The sequence below is a fragment of the Miscanthus floridulus genome, unplaced genomic scaffold, assembly GCF_019320115.1.
Source record: "Miscanthus floridulus cultivar M001 unplaced genomic scaffold, ASM1932011v1 fs_365_4, whole genome shotgun sequence".
In the NCBI taxonomy this organism is placed as follows: Eukaryota; Viridiplantae; Streptophyta; class Magnoliopsida; order Poales; family Poaceae; genus Miscanthus; species Miscanthus floridulus.
The window spans coordinates 43,044-59,580 of record NW_027096649.1 but is presented as its reverse complement, the minus strand read 5'-3'; the positions used below and the strand labels follow the sequence as shown (position 1 = coordinate 59,580).

The following is a 16,537-nucleotide window of genomic DNA, read 5'->3' as shown; positions in this document are numbered from 1 at the left end:
TGCTTGGATCAGCTATTGACTTTCACCATTGACTATGAATTCTGATGGCAACAGAAAAGCCATTTGGATATTAGCCGATGGTTGTTTTCTATCGGCTGTTTGCTTAGTACGCTATACTTGAGGTTTACCGAATGCTTGAGCATGTTCCATCTCTTTATTCCTTAGGCATTGCACCTCTCTCTTCTGGCTTCTTGTTGAACCTCCTGGACACCGTTGGCCTTCCTGCTAAACATATTTTCTTTCATTGCTTTCCTCTTCATAATCAGCCCAGTCCTGGTCAACAACTTTTTTCTCAGCCGATTATGAACACTTCCATTTTTTAAGTGCCGATCCATGTTATTATGTTGATATGCATCTTGAGTATGGATAGACTGGCGGTTGGTTTGAGATTGCCTAAACTCCCAATACTGATTGTTGCATTCTAGACAGTCATGCCAGGTAGGTAACTTCAAACCTTTATTCCAGCAATGTCTGAAGAAATGACAATTGCAATGTAATTCGGCTTATTTTCTTTCATACTTCTCTTCTTTCAATGATGCTGGAATGCTTGATCCTTTAACCAACGTTGATAATCCTTTTCCTTCTACCGCTACCCACTTATTCAACAGGATCCGAGATGCAACTCGTGGCTTTGTCGCCCCATCTTTTGATGTCTCCCCTAGCTCATATCGGCTCTTTTGCTTGGTGTGACGTCTTCTAATCTCTCTGTACTCATCAGCCAATATTTGCATCTTGGGGTCGACTGTTCCAGCTTCTCTTGATTTGGTCGATATTAGGACCTTAGCTTTTCCTTTGATCAGTCTAGCATCAACCATATTCTAATCTCCTGGGAAAGGATTATCATCAACTTTTATTTTCCGAGGCCTGTCAAATTTGAGCCTCCCTTGCTGAATAGCCCTCTGTATATGCTGCCTGAAGATTCTACATTCATTAGTGGAATGAGAGGTAGCATTATGGAACTTACAGAACTTCTTATTCTTCAATTGATCAGAGGGCAACATAACATGACTATCGGGCAACTTGATCTGCCCCTTCTCAAGTAAGAAATCTAAGAGCTTGTCTGATTTGATGACATCAAAGTCATAGCTCTCCTCAACTCCTCTTTCCCAAGGATTTGACACCATTACTATCTTCTTGCCCCAATTCCATTCAGCCACAACAACCTCTTCTTCTTCATCTTTCTAGTCGTCATTGACTGAGTATGGATCATAAGCTTCAGCTACTGTGGTACTCTTCTAAAATTGGGTATCTCTACGCATACTCTAGAATTGGCTATTGAGCGCTGCCACTCATTGAGCCAATTGACCTAAGTTGTCAAATTCTTGTCCCAGTAGTTTTTCTTTCCATATTGGCAGCATTCCTTGAACAGCTAAAGCAGCTAGTTGATTATTAGCCAAGTTTAATGAGAAGCACAAGTTCCTAGTTTCTTGGAACCTCTGAAGAAACTCAGTGCTCGATTCATTAGTCCTCTACCTTATAGTTGTCAAATCGGTTATCTTCTTTTCCCTGGTCCCAGTGTAAAAATATGTATGAAACTTCTTCTCTAGGTTAGCCCAATTGATAATGGAATTGACTATCAATGATAAAAACCAAGTGAAGGTTGGCCCTGATAGGGACAAGGAGAAGAAACGAACTCGATGGGCATCCTCAACTGATGCTTCGCCCAATTATGTAAGATACCGACTGACAAGTTCTATCATGCTTGTACTATCTTGGCCAGTGAACTTAGCAAACTCTAGAAGCTTGTAATTTATGGGAAGAGCGACCAAACATACCATTCTGGATATGGGTGTTTGTACAAAAAAGACAGCCCTTTTGGCTTCAGACCGAACTAATTATTCATCATCTCGATCACCTTCAGCAGCAACTCATCAGCACTTGAATTTGGATTTCTCTGTACCTGCTGACCTATCTGTGGATTAAAATCCTGTGTGCCTTGATACCCTAGATTTAGAATCATGTGAAGGGTGTTATAGTCTAATCCATAGTGACATCCTTGTGGAACCTCTATCTGCTGGGTCATTTGCTGGCTTGCTGCTTGAAGTCTCTGATTATAGACATAAGGATCTATATCTCTACGGATCCTTTAAATTAATGGTGCTATTTTTTGAGTCGATGATGGTATGTGGCCTGATGTGCCAAAATTGATCACTTGGTTCTGACTTGCTCCACTGGCTGTTGCACATACTTACTAACGGTCTAGGATTGTACTGTATCTGATTTGCAGTAGTTCCTTGAGTCTATTCAGATGAACCCTGAACTGCCTGGACGTCACTATTACTAGCCGATGCTGCTTCTTGACAGCTAGTACCGACTTGATTAGTTCTTTGGGTCGATGGATCTGGAATGTTGTAATAAGTCAGCCCAACTGAACCAACTAGACACCCATGAATCGCTTCTTTCATAGCGTTGTGGAATGTGTCGAAGAAAGATTCATTTTGGCTTGATATGGCATCATGAACAGATTTGTCTACAACTTCCATAAAGAAACGCCTATCTTCAGCTTCAGTTGTATCTGTCTACCCGTGTAATAGAACTCTTGACAGTGAAAATTTCTGAACAATTGTGTTGTTACATGTTTTGGTGTAGGACAATAAACATTTATAGGATCCAACGGTCCTCACCTGTCTTCAGCTTCAGTCGACGAGCACCGGCCAATTCCATCCATGGCACTGCCGTCAGGGCTCCCCACCATCCTCGTTGGCCGTTTCCCCTCCCCTCTGATCTAATCTGCGCCGTCCGATTCCGATCCAACGGTCTAGATCTTGAGATACCCTTTCGCCCGTCGTTTTGCAAAAAGACCCTTATAATTATTTGGATCTCAACCCGTCGTCCCTGCAATTTTGTTAAAGAGAACCTATATTTCTTTGTTTTCATGGCTGCAGTCCCTGGCTCGGTTTAAAATCTGATTTTATTTATTTAAATTCAAAAAATAGGTTTCATCTATTTACACAACTGCCACTACCTTCTGTAGGCCATAAAATCTCTGTTTTAACTTCGATTTGATCCGTTCAAGTTGCGTTAGGTTCATAATTGCGTAATCTACATGTTCATATTACTGTTAAGTATGTTTTCAACTTTTGAAATTCAAGGTTAGATTTAATCCACTATTTTAATAAAGGGAGTCTTGTTTAATACATAACTTCTTCATTTTAGCTCTGATTTTTTTGATCTTTGCGTCTGTGTGTTCATAGCGAGATGTAGATTCATTTTTCAAACTCTTCATCTTGATTTTATGTTATTGGTATACTATTCTAATCTATAGCCTTTGTTTGCTATGCATGATTGGTTCTAGATGCTTGTATGTTGCTGTGATTATTGAGTATAGACGGTGAGCAATTCGTGGGTGAACAAGAGTACTACTTTGACGAGCAGAATCAATAGGAGCACTTTGTTCAAGGCAAATATAGCATGGGATTATTCTTATTTTCTATCAACTTTAATACATTTAATTCATGTTTCATGTGTCACCTTGATAGGGATTCCCTAGAATTGAACTTATACCTTGTCTCCTATGGGATATGCTTTGGGTAGCTTTGCTAATGCTTAATTAAACCATGATCTTGTAACTTGACTAATGGTATATGCAACCATGACTTTTTAGCAATTTAGAAACAGGGGGCTGGAGTATTTAGCTACTTTCTAAATGCTTCAGATTCCTTTCCCTAAGGCCTTATCTATAAGAGAACAACTGGGACTTATAGTACAGCTGTGAGGGCTACATAGCTCTGGCTTTAGCTCAGTATGATGACCTTTTGTAACTTGTTAGTGGTTACTTTTATTGGCGTAAGAATGACTTGATGAATCAGGTATAGGACAGCCTCTACTCTTATGTGTATAGCCGTGATGGAATTGTGCCATTCGATAGGGGGGTTCCTATATCTGTTTGCCGAGTGAATCTAATGGTCCTAACTTATTAGACGAACCTTTAAAAGGCTTCATAGTGAAACCTGCCTGCTCACCTTAGAAGTGTTTTGGGAGTAATTAACCCAGACATATGGGTATCACGACTCACAGTGAAAGTGTACAACCTCTGCAGAGTGTAAAACTGGTATATCAGCCGTGCTCATGATCACGAGTGGCCTTGGAACCCTTATGGAATAGATGATCACTAAGAATTATCCGTTTATGCTACTCATTATTCATGTTTACATTGATCATGTGTTTTACTTTAGGATTGAAACAACTTGTTGCTACTCTTATGCTAAAATTATGACAACTAAAAGCTGAATGCTGTTAAACGTGTGTCAAGCCTTTTGAGCCTCATGAACCCCATGTTACACTTATTGAGTACGACATGTACTTATGCTTGTTTGTTTTCATTATTTGGATAAAAATCCCAGATGGGTAACAAATGGCTATGGTAATGATGACTTCCTGAGGATTACTAGACCTGTGATCAAACAGTTGATGTCCCTGTGATATGAAGCTTTCGCGAGAGATCTTTCTTTATACTTCCACTACATTTATGTAAAGACTATGTCTTATTATTCATGATGTAATAAATACTTATGATGATACTATTTATAATTTGTCAGTTTATATGTGTGACTGATCTCTGGGTGCATGTAAGATTTTGCATCCCATTTTATCCTTAAAATCGGGTGTGGCACGTTGGTATCGAACAAGCGACGTTGAACGAGGATGACACGTGGCATCATCACGGTGATCGGACTCCACCGTGATGCGTCCAATCATTATGAAGAGGCACGTTCGATCGATGCGCAGTCTGCCTAGTGAAGGGCATAATGGCTCAATTTCATGGGGACTCTTATTTAAGCCCCATGGCCGGCACAAGTTCATTGTCTTGGCCATTTGCATTGACATAGCAACCTTGTGAGCTTAACCAAAGCCCTCCCACTTATCTCCATCATTGATTCATCATCTTTGTGAGATTGAGAGAGAATCCAAGTGCATTGGTTGAGTGATTGAATCTAGAGGCACTTGGTGTTCATGTTTCGCTGAGGGATTCACTTGTTTCTCTGGGTGGTTGACTAAAAAATCCATGTCATGACCCGTAAGCTATCTGAAAACAAATGTATAACTAAATCAACATGTAGAAGTGTGAATAATTTTTGCAAGATGAAGGGCGGGCCTGGTGCAAGCGGTAGAGCCTTATCGCCTGTGACCGGAAGGTCCCGGGTTCGAGTCATGGTCTCCTCGCATTGCACAGACGAGGGTAAGGCTTGCCACTAACACCCTTCTCCAGACCCCGCATAGAGCGGGAGCTCTCTGCATTGAGTACGTCCTTTAAATATAGTAAGTACAGACATAACATGTAAAAATCCAGTGAACCATTGGTTCGTTTAATAGTACACAATTTGAAAACAATTTGACTATACAATTCCTAGCCTGCTAAAAAACAGGATAAATTGAGAGGTGCACTAAGATTGGCCCCGGCACTGCTCATTGAATGGCTGTTGCTGAAGAATGTGTGGCCCATCTGCAAGAACACTGCACTAAAGACCTGAAACTAAACAAAGGCTATTCCGAGATGCCCATGTTCTATGTCCATTCGATTGCAAGATTATTTACCAACTCATATTACTATGCTGTCTGGGATGCGAAAAAAGTTGGCTTCACAACGGCGTAGTAAGTTGGCAAAAAGAAGCAGCGTTCCCTGTAAACTGATGTTGCAGTAAGTAATCTCTGGAATATGTTTCCCTGCATATAACCAAATATTTATATTTATTACAAATGGTATAATGGATGTCGTAGGATTAAAACTGTCGGACAACTGCCAGGATTAAAACTGCCGAACAGCTTGCAGGGAGTACATAAGTACATTTAGGGCCTCTTTGGCAGGGCTTCGGCGGCTCCGGCTCCCGCACCTGTCGGCCGCCCATGGGCCGATAGGTGCCAGGCAGAGCTAGAGCCGCGGAGCCTAAAAAACGAGCTTCTCCGGCTTCGCCCCTGTCTGTGAGAGAGGAAAGGAGGAGAGAGAAAAATGGTTTCGGTGAATAGTATCCCCCTGTCGGCCCATGGACGGCCGACAAGTGCGGAGGGGCAGGAGCAAGAGCCGCCGGAGCCCTGCCAAAGAGGGCCTTAACTTAGGCTGGGTACTATGAGAAAGCTAGAAAATCTGCTAGCACATCCCATCTTGTTTCCTAATCCTATTTGCATTTGCTATTCAAATATGCAACAGCTAAAGGGCTAGGAACATTCTGGCCATATAGATTACAACATACAAATGTAAGGGAATAGCAAGCTTCTTCTTTTTTTATAGGAAACATCAAGCTTCTTAGTAATGGATACATAGCGTGCTGTATGACCCTTAGAAATATGAGAGAAGAACATACCTTTTACCCTTGACTGCAAGAATTGTAGCTGTAAGATTGCAGGAAGCAGGAGGTGGCAGTTGCAGGCTTACAACACGCGGGAGTAGTGCAGGCGAGAGGCAGGGCAGCCGCGGCGCCTTATGCCTAGTGCTCGACTGCTCGGACGTGCCAGCACGATGCCTCAAGCGTTGCTCCTGTCGCTTTTCCACGGCGCATGGGTCACACTCCTTGTCTCTCACGACGGCGGTACGGAGGCCCCGGCACAGCGGCAACGTAGCCATGGCGGAGCACGGTGAGGCGAGGTGGCACTGGCCCCAGCCATGGCAGGGCAGACCCGCCTCGGCGTGGCGGCGCGGTGGGCTAGGCCCCCGAGCATGTCATGGCGTCCGTTAGTCGAAGTCACCGGCTCGACTTCTAGGCATAGTTGGCCATGCAGCCCGAGCCCGTTGGCCCGGCCCAAGGCCCATTTTTTTTGGCCCGGCCCAAGCATGGCCCGGCCCGGAGGAGCAGGTCATGTTTGGGCCTTACCCCATGCACGTGGGTCGGCACGACATGCCCTGCTACAGAGCAGCCGGCCCACTAGCGGCTCGGCCAGTCGGCTTGCTAAGAGCCCCAGCCGGCCTACGCAGCACCGCAGCCCCCTCCCCACGCGGCCATGCCCAAACCCTATCCCTTCCCCTCCCCGGCTCCCCCGCGCAGCCCCCTCCCCACGCTCGAACCGTATCCCTTACGCTGCCGCACTCACTCATCCTCCTCACCAAGATCTAGAGCTCCTCTCTCTCCCTCTGGCCCTCCCTCCACTCTCTCCCAGCGCAAACAACGGCGCCCCTCTCCCTCTCTCCCGATGGTAGCCCCTCTCGCGCAGCCCCTACAGCGGCGCTCTGCGGTGGAGCTCGCGTGGCCCCCGTGGTGGAGCTCACGTGGGCCCTACAGTGGTGCTCTTGTGAGGAGACGGTGGGATCCGATGCTCCCCTGCAAGTAGCCGGCAAGATCCGGCCTAAGGAGCAAGGCAGCTCTCCTTCGGCGCGGACATCTCTGGGCAGGGGCGGCGTGGATCCAGCACGGGACGACGTGGATCTCCTCCTTCATGGCGGATTCGCTCCCCGCGTCCTCCCTCCCTCCCTTTTCTAGTGGATCTAGTGAATAGTGGCGATGACGCATGGATATGGGCTCGGGAGCGGTGGATCCGACACCGTTGCAACAGATCCGGCGAGCGGTGACGACGGATGTGGGATTTCGACAAGCTGCGGCGGTGCATGCGCGATGGGCTTGGCAGGCTCATCGATGGACCCTCTACACCTCTTAGGCTCCCCTTCATGCTCCCCCCTCTCTCTATCGGCCTCCTCTACCGCTCCACGCCTCCTGTGGATACACGTCGAGCTCCTCGGTGGCGAGCGCGCTGGCCTCCTCCGGATCCAACGTCTATCTCCTCGGCGGCGAGCGACGTTGACCCCCTTCCCATCTCTCTTTGTCGGCAGCTAGTGGGCCTCGGGCTGGCACGACCTACGAATTGGTCGTGCTTCTCGGGCCGGCCCGGCATAAAAATCAGCCCATAGTGTCGTGCCTGGGCCGGAGGCCAGGCCTATGGCCCTGTGAGGCACGGCCCAAGAGGCATGGTGTGTCGTGCCGGCCCGTTGGCTATCGGGCCGTGCTTTCACGGGTTCGTGCTGTGCCGTGCTGGCCCGGCCCGTTGGCCATCTATACTTCTGGGCCAGTGGCTTTCATTGGGCGATTTGTAAAAATGGGAGTAGAAACATCGGTCGTTTGTAGATTTGACACTGAACTCATATTCATAGATATAAATGGACCCACTTGTCATTTATCCGAGTGTCATTATAATCAAGAAGTCAATCTTTCAAGAGTGTCATTTTTGCAATTTTTTCCTTCCGTTAGGCGGCCATCTGAGGCTCTGGCGTCAACTATGCCGTGGAGGCTGTGTTAATTAAGAATTTTATCTACCAATTTTTTGGTCCCCGACGCGGGATGCGGCTGTCTCCACGGCGTGTGCGTGGTCGGCCCCGGGCGCACGTGACTCCGCCGGCGCGAGCTCGGTCCTACCGCGCCGGCAGCCCTCTGCCTTGCTAGCTCACCGTTGGCAGGGACACACGCCGATGGCCTGCCGCGCCAATGGACCTGCGTCGGTGTCTTGCTCGCTGCCGCTCGCGCCGGGGACCCATGGCTGGCCGCACCCACGCCTTGGCCGGGAGCCGCCGCGTCGAGGGCCCGTCACCAGATCCTCGCCTTGCCGCGTAGAGGGCCAATCGCCAGAGCCAGCTGGTGACCGCGATTCTAGCACGCTCCGATGGCGTAGCAAGCGGAGGGTGGATTGGAGATGGGGAGGACGCGAAGTAGGCGGAGGGGACGAGCATCGGGCCGCGAACCTTCGTGATCTATCGGGTAAATGATAAAGCGGGTAGAAGATCCAAATCGATCCACATTGGACGTACCAGATCTTATGTTCGCCTGATCTAACGGGTATCGTGCTAATGGGCAACGTGGCCCTATCCACTAGCCCGCTTTTGGTTGCAGGATTCATAGATAGAGATGGATCAAAACGCAACCTTAGGTGGTGTTTGGTTGCCCCTCCTAAATTTTAGTCGTTGTCCCATCGAATATTTGAATATATGCATGGAGTGTTAAATATAGACTAATTACGAAACTAGTTGCATAGTTTACGACTAATTTGCGGAATGAATCTTTTAAGCCTAATTAGTCCATGATTTGACAATGTGTTGTTACAGTAAACATGTGCTAATGATGAATTAATTAGGCTTAGAAAATTTGTCTCGTGGAGTACCGACGGATTATGTAATTTATTTTTTTATTAATATCCGAACATCACATACAAGACACACCTCCTAAATTTTAGTCACGGATCTAAACACCCCCTTATTCAAGTGGAGCAGTGTTAACCCAGTGTAGGTGCTGAGCTGGCCGAAGCGGTCGATGGGCTGGAAAGGGTCTGTTTACATTTTTTTGGGCTTTGGCCCAGTGATAACTAGCAATAAGCCCAAAAGACCATAACCCTTTGTGTTGGTTCTCAGCGTTCTGAGCACTTCTCCACGGCGCCGTCCAGGACGCTCGACGGGCCACCGCTCGCCGGTAGGTTAAGGTGGTGACTGCTCGCCGGGAGCCTGGGCGGCCGCCCCACCACGCCTTCAGGTTGGGTCCGGGTCCGCCCCTTCTCTTCCTAGCGCCGCGGCAGCTGCGAGGAAGGAACGTGCGATCCTCTTTCTCCTCCTGGCGCTACTCTGTACACTGTACTGGCCGGCGCAGGGACGGGAGTGGGACGGGACTCGTCAATTTCTTCCTCACCTGGTAAGGAGCCTAATCTCGCTTGGTTGCTTGGATGGATGGTGCGTCCTGTTCCGCGGGATCCCCTGCTCAAATACAAACCGTCTATTGCGATCAGGAGGCTGCGTTGCGTTGCTTTTATGGGTACTAGAACTTGCAAATTCTGGTTTGCGAACAGGAAGCTGCGTTGCGTTGCGTTTATGGGTACTAATAGAAGTTAGCAAATTCTGGTTTGCCGGAAAACGGATCTATTAGGTTGTCGAACTGGGAAGTGAGAGAACAAAGTTTACAACATACTAGCGACATTTTAGCATGACATCCGGCCCTGATGTTACGAGGATCCCCTTTTACCACTAATGATATGAAGCATATGTCGTTTCTATGCCGGTGGTACATACCTTAAAAACTTCCATTCTATCTGTTTGTCTACCTTCTGTTATGGATTCCATTTCAGAAGAAAACAAGGCTAGTGGTTAGGGACTGAACATTTCATTTTCAGGATAGTTAACGTTGAAAGGGGACACCTGCACTTGTTTCCTTGAAAATTGAAATCAGAGGGAGACCAGACCACACCATACAGGGGTGTTAATGGTGAAAGCACAATCTCTTAATCCCCTAAGCCATAAGTTTGCCACTTGTATCAGCAGCTTATATCCTTTGGCTAGCATGTACTGTGAAAAGCATCAACGCATCATCACTCACTGGGCATCTTTTTATCTATTTCCCTAATACTTTCTTTGTCTGGTCACTTCACCTAATAACTCGTGTACATGAGAGATAAGCTGCGGATTTGTTGAGATAATCTGTGCCGTAAGAAGAACCCGCAATTCCTGATATTTAAAAAAAAAAATCAAATATAGATAATGGCTGTATGAATCTTACATCTTGTACTGTTACTTTTCTGCCATTTCAGATCTGAGGTGTTAGTCAGTTGATATTAGAACAGAGTAGTCTGTGCTTTGGACTGGATTTGGATTAATCAAGGGGTGAACTGGGCTGGATTGGATTTGGATTAATCAAGGGTTCCTTTTCCACCATTTTAGATCATCATGGAAGCAATAGAAGATGAAGCACCAGATGAGGTAATGAAACGTAACATATTGGAGCGACCAAATGATATTTCGTATTGGTAATATATATATAACTTTAGTTCTCAACTCTTTTGTACAACAGATGGTTGATAAAGATGGTCAAACTTTGATCGTTCCTGAAGTTGGGATGGCTTTCAAATCAGAGGACCAAGCTTATGAGATGTACAATACCTATGCCGGTAAGGTTGGGTTCAGTGTTAGAAAGAGCCATACAAAGCGCCGAGTAGATGGTTCTATTTCTCAGAAATATATAGTTTGCAGTAACCAAGGATATCGAGAAAGTGAGTCATCACAGGACACTAAAAGAACAGGTTGCAATGCCCGTATTCATCGAGAAACTGAGTCATCACAGGACGCTAAAAGAACAGGTTGCAATGCCCGTATTCAGTTTAGTGTCAACAGAGAGGGGACATGGAGAGTACAAAAGGTTGTACTTGATCACAATCATGATCTTGCAAGTCCAAATAAGTCGCACAAACTGAGGTCCCAACGACGTGTTATAGAAGCGGACAAGAGACTAATTAGTCAGATACGGGAAGCCGGGATGAAGCCAGCCCAGGTGTATGAGTTCATGAAGGAGTTTTACGGAGGAGCTGACAAAATGCCATTCCCAAGGATGGGTTGCAATAATGAGATTGGTTGGCAGCGCAAGAAGTACTTAGAACCCAATGACGCGCAAACACTGTTAGAGTACTTGAAGAATAAGCAGATAGAGGACCCTACCTTTTTTTATGCCATTCAAGTAGATGAGGTAGATGGTCAAATAGCTAATTTCTTTTGGGCTGATAGTCAGTCTATTATGGATTACGCGTGCTTTGGTGATGCTGTGTCATTTGACACCACATTTCAGACTGATAAGCTTGAAATGCCCTTTGCTCCGCTAATTGGAACCAACCATCACATGCAGATAATACTTTTTGGGGCTGCACTAATATTCAATGAGAGTGTTGAGTCATTTGTTTGGCTCTTTGAAACCTTTCTAGCAGCAATGTCAGGCAAGCACCCAAGCACAATTTTCACTGATCAGGATGCGACCATGACAGGAGCAATAGCTTATGTATTCCGAAATACAAGCCATCGGCTTTGTTTGTGGCAAATCTGTCTTAATGCTGCTAAACATCTCGGGCATGTAATTCAGAAGCATTCTGAGAAGTTTGTACATGATTTTAAGAGATGTGTCTATGAAGATAGATCAGAGACTTTGTTCATCAAGATGTGGCATGATTTGGTGACTGAATATAATCTCGAGGACAACCAATGGATGGCAGACCTTTATAATTTGAGGAAAAAGTGGGCTACTGTGTACAACGGCTCTTTTACAGCCGATATGACCTTGACTCATAGGAGCGAAGGTATGAAAAATGTTTTCAAGAAAAAATTTCGTAGGAAACTCTCTTTTTCGGAATTCCTTGTGGAATATGAGAAGGTTTCTGCTAGTCTTCGTGAAAATGAGTTAGATGCGGATTTTAATTCACGTCGAAAGAACCCAGTTATTTACATCCCGAATCTACCTCTGTTGAAGACTGCAGCAGAATCATATACAAGGAGGGTGTATTCAGAGTTTGAGGAAGAATTTAAACAACAATTTTCATTCTCTTGTAAACTGTTACAAGCTGATGGGTCCAACTTGACATATATGGTTATGCATATGCAATCTGTTCATGGAGCAACGGTTGTATTCAACAAGGAAAATATGACCATTACATGTTCCTGCAGGAAGTATGAATCCATAGGTACGTAAACACATTTTAAATTACAATGTAGTTTCTAATACAATATGATGAAAAGTGTCATCCTTATCTTATAGGTATATTGTGCACGCATGCTCTGAAAGTCTTCAATGCGAATGATGTTTTCGTTTTGCCATCGCAATACATTCTGAACAGATGGACAAAATATGCAAAAAGAGGATTTTATATTGAGAAAGAAGGAACTGAGACGGAAGATTTGAAAATGCGTGCTGCACGTATCTCAAGAAAGGTGGCATCCATCGCATTGAAGTGTTCACTGTCAAAAGATCTTCTTGATTATTTGGAGAAAGCCATAAATAAGCTGGACTTGGAAGCAGATAATTCTCTAAGTAAGATGCAAGAAAAATCCAATGAGGGTCCGTCTGTTTAGTAGCCTGGCTGTGTTGCTGAGTAATGTCTCCAGGAAGCACAAATCAGTGAGATGATATCTTTTTTAGGTCCATGTACAATTGTGATTATTGAACCATCTTAATAGACGCTAAAGAACCATTTCTTTTATCAGAGAAACATTTAAAGTAACCAGAGAGAAAAAAACACTTTTTTTAACACAAACATCACATTCCAGATTTAAAAAACATCCCACGTCCCACACTCCGTCCCTGAATTAACCTTCTTAATTTTCTGAAATCATGATATGCACCAATTTTCAGAATGTCCTAACAGTTTATTTAGTGAAATGGGTCATGCCTCCTGGCATGTAGCCCTCGAGCACATCACCTCACCCCCATGACAAGGAACTTGGTTACCACGAACAAAGCTCCCTCTCCTCTCATCCATAGTTAGTTTTTTTTTTTTTTAATATTCCTTTCTCCTTGTGAGTCTTCTAGATCAGATGTATTCTCAAATTGTTGTTGTTGCATATCTGGTTGAGAAAATTGCATAATTCTAGCTGACTAGTAGCATATTCATAAGAGTAAAAGATGGATTTTTCGTCACAGTAAAGACTGTCTCCAACGGGATAGCCATCACGGCACCCAAACCCAAATATAGGTCGTGCACGTTGCTTTCGGTGAAAAAACGACGCTCCAACCGAGTACCCAAACCAAAGACGCAGTTTGCGTCGGAGTCGAGTGGGTACGCAAAAATGGCTGTCTCTCTCTCCTCGACCCAATTCTCCGCTGCGCGTAGCGGCCTTGGACGGCGTCGACGAGGAAGCGGCCTTGGACGGCTCCGACGCGGAAGCGGCGACGGCGGCGGCCTCCGCCTCGGCGAGCGGCAGTTCTCGGCCTTGCGCGCCGCTGACCGGAAGGGGAGAGGCTCGCGGATCCGGTCCGCCCCCAGCAGGGGCCGCCGCCACCGGTGAGCGCGCTCGGCCGGCCGCAGGCTGCCGCTGCAGCCCCAACGGCGCGAACGCGCGGGCGCCTCCGGCCCCGCCGTCGCTGCTGCTGGCCGTCGCAGCAAGCGGCGCGCGCACGGGCTGCCCTCCTGGTTGTCCGACGCCGCTGCCCAGTCCCCTGGCGCGGTCGCGCGGGCGCCCTTGGCCCCGCCGCAGCTCCCTGGCCGCCGGCGAGCGCGTGAAGAGCGGTGCAGGCATGGGCCCTGTAGGCCGTGGCTAGCCGCCGCTTTCCTCTTCGTTTTCCTGCTGTGCGTTCCTACAGAAACGAACACGGGAGGAAGAAAGAGTGCTGTACCGTAGATGACGGGGGGTGATTTGGGTCCTCTGTTGGAGAACGTAAATTTTGGGTTGGGATCTTTTTTACTGTGCATGACCCAAATCAGAGAATGGGTGCTGTGTTTGGGTTGTCATGGTTGGAGATAGTCAACATAGGCTTTAACATGCTGGTACGATGAACATGCGCATGTGCACAGGTAACCTGTAAGAGTTCAGTTGCTGCTGGTGATAGTAGAATGGGTGCATGTGCAGACTTTTGTTATTACGTTTTCATTTTTTTTCCAGTAGTAGTGAATGGTCCTATCCACCTTAACTAAGTTGTGTGATGGATTTATGTTTCAGGAAACTAATGCTGTGGTCAAATTTGACCCCGTAGGCTCTGAAATCAATAGACATCACTGCATGTGTAACTGTAAGAAATGTTTCATTATTCTCAGCTCTGCGATTGTTTTTTATCGTCCCATATCATCCATGTGCAACTGTAAGAATTTTGGATAGACAACTGCAGAAGTAATGCCAAATGTAAACAACATATATGTTTAGATCTTCATGGATGAAACGAGCCTGAATTTCTGACAAAACATTATATATTCTGTTTAGATCTTCATGGATGAAACGAGTCTGAATTTCTGACAAAACATTATATATTCATAGGTCTCATTATTTTTGTTTTAGTTTCATGTGCACAGCTAGCAAGAAAAATATTGTAGGATTTCATCATAATGGTGTAAAGATTTTATCATGATGAATGTATTGTAGGATTTGGTTACCACTGAAAACTTGACAGCAGTAGTTTCTGCTATTAACGTGACAATGGCAAACATGATCATTTGCTTCAAAAAGCGATGGCTAATTGTATTGATGAATAAATCTCCTATTAACATGTTTTCTCAGTATTGTTGGGTTATAGACTTGCAGTGTCAATATGTTCCAACTGGCTGGCTGGTTGGCTACTTGGCTACGTCATGGTTGGGGTTCTCTGGTCTTTGTTCTGATCAGGTATTCTTCTGTTGTTTGTAGAACAAAAGGGGTGCAGGCACCCTTGCTGAGGGAGCAAGAACAACTACCGGGCATCGGCACTGTAGTTTCACGTGGTTATTAGGCTCGGAATTGCATGTGAGGATTCACAATCTGCTAAATCTTCAGAACCATTGGTGAGCCGAGACCATTGTAAAATTATCTAAGTTGGCACACACCAACAGTATCCTTGGCCGAATGATTTGGTTGTAAACCTTGAGGGCACAACAGCCAGGTATAGGTGAGCCGAATGATTTGGTTGTAAACCTGGAGGGCACAACAACAGCCAGGTATCGGTGAGCAGAGGGCAAGGGCTGAATGATGCTGGTCCTTGTGAGCTATGATCTGATCTTTGAGTTCTGAATCAGTCCAAAGTTTTTTTTTTTTTAAAAAAATCTGGAGAACCATGTCACTGAATAATTTTGGTTGCCAAATTTTTATGATGTCCACTGAGGTCTGAGCCATTCATCAGGTCGTCTCGCAGAGCGTAGTCGTTGTAAAAGAGTAAACAAGTGGTTCAGGAACAGTTTGTTCCCTTTTCATCTTGTAAAGTTTCGAGCATAGAATTCCTGGAGTTACAATATTGTTGCGCAACAAAGCTTGCCTACCAGCAACACAAAACAAACCTGGTCTCAAGAGATGCTACTTGCTCTGCTATATGCTGCTCCAGAGACACTCGATCTTGGTGAGACATATTATCACGTTTTGAGGTTCACCTACTTCTAGGTCTTATAGCAAACACTTGTGTTGAGACGTTTTGATTTTTCTAGATACATTACTTACAATATACCTATATGTAGTATATGTCTAAGTGCATAGCAAAGGATTTGTATCAAAAAAGTCAAAATGTCTTGCAATTTAAAATAAAGATAGTACTAGTGAACTGTACCAAAAGACAAAGGGAGTATTAGTGAACACTGAACACTACCAAAAGGCTGGATACTATGCTGTATATGGACTTTCATATTTGCATTCCGCCGAGTGAAAGACCCAATATGGAGTAAACTGCATTGTATCCTGAGTTCTTAACACTTTGTTTATGATATTCAAAACTTATCAACTGTGTGAGCAACAGTTAAAATAATCCTAATTTATCCCGGCTAACTCGGTGGGGTGGAATAATCTTAGTTGTTCCTGATATGTGCCTCATATAAAGCCGTACACATATCGCCCGTACAATTAAGTAATCATCATATATACATACATGATAGAGCAAAAATTTAAATATTTATTAATCTTGCTTAACCTAAATACAACATGCGGTAGCTGTTCGGCTGATAGTTTCTACAGCTAATAAGCTGGCTGTAGCTGTTTTGTTGTGAGAGAAAAACATTGTACCATAGTTGATAAGTTTAAGCAAACAGGGCGGTGAACCCAACGGCTATCCTACCATCCTCCTGCCATCCTCGGCCTCTAGGGTGAGAGAGGAGAGATAAGGAAGAGGGAAGGCAAAGAAAAGAGATGTCGAGTTAACATGTGGATCATACATACCAT

At 45.3% G+C, this 16,537-nt stretch overlaps 1 protein-coding gene across 6 annotated transcripts; it reads left to right on the top strand.

Annotated features, from left to right (window-relative positions):
- The first annotated feature begins 9,323 nt into the window (after positions 1 to 9,323).
- Positions 9,324 to 15,580, top strand: LOC136531510 (protein FAR1-RELATED SEQUENCE 5-like). Of its 6 annotated transcripts, none has more exons than XM_066524161.1 (5): positions 9,324 to 9,596; positions 10,486 to 10,654; positions 10,746 to 12,396; positions 12,471 to 12,830; positions 15,047 to 15,580. In XM_066524161.1, exons 2-4 carry the CDS (start codon positions 10,622 to 10,624, stop codon positions 12,782 to 12,784), a joined length of 1,998 nt encoding a protein of 665 aa, XP_066380258.1. In that variant the 5' UTR covers positions 9,324 to 9,596; positions 10,486 to 10,621; the 3' UTR covers positions 12,785 to 12,830; positions 15,047 to 15,580. The 6 variants fall into 6 exon arrangements, with proteins under 6 accessions (XP_066380258.1, XP_066380260.1, XP_066380259.1 ...); XM_066524163.1 differs by lacking the exon at positions 15,047 to 15,580 and having other exon boundaries at positions 10,746 to 10,974; positions 11,032 to 12,396; positions 12,471 to 14,438; XM_066524162.1 differs by lacking the exon at positions 15,047 to 15,580 and adding an exon at positions 14,369 to 14,438 and having other exon boundaries at positions 12,471 to 12,743.
- The last annotated feature ends 957 nt before the right edge of the window (positions 15,581 to 16,537 follow it).

What these genes read in the sequence shown, in the direction of transcription:
- LOC136531510 (XM_066524161.1), top strand. Translation starts at nt 10,622, where the DNA reads ATGGAAGCAATAGAAGATGAAGCACCAGATGAG. An exon ending in AAGATGAAGCACCAGATGAG is followed by an intron (nt 10,655 to 10,745) that starts GTAATGAAACGT and finishes TTTGTACAACAG; the next exon opens with ATGGTTGATAAAGATGGTCA. An exon ending in CAGGAAGTATGAATCCATAG is followed by an intron (nt 12,397 to 12,470) that starts GTACGTAAACAC and finishes CTTATCTTATAG; the next exon opens with GTATATTGTGCACGCATGCT.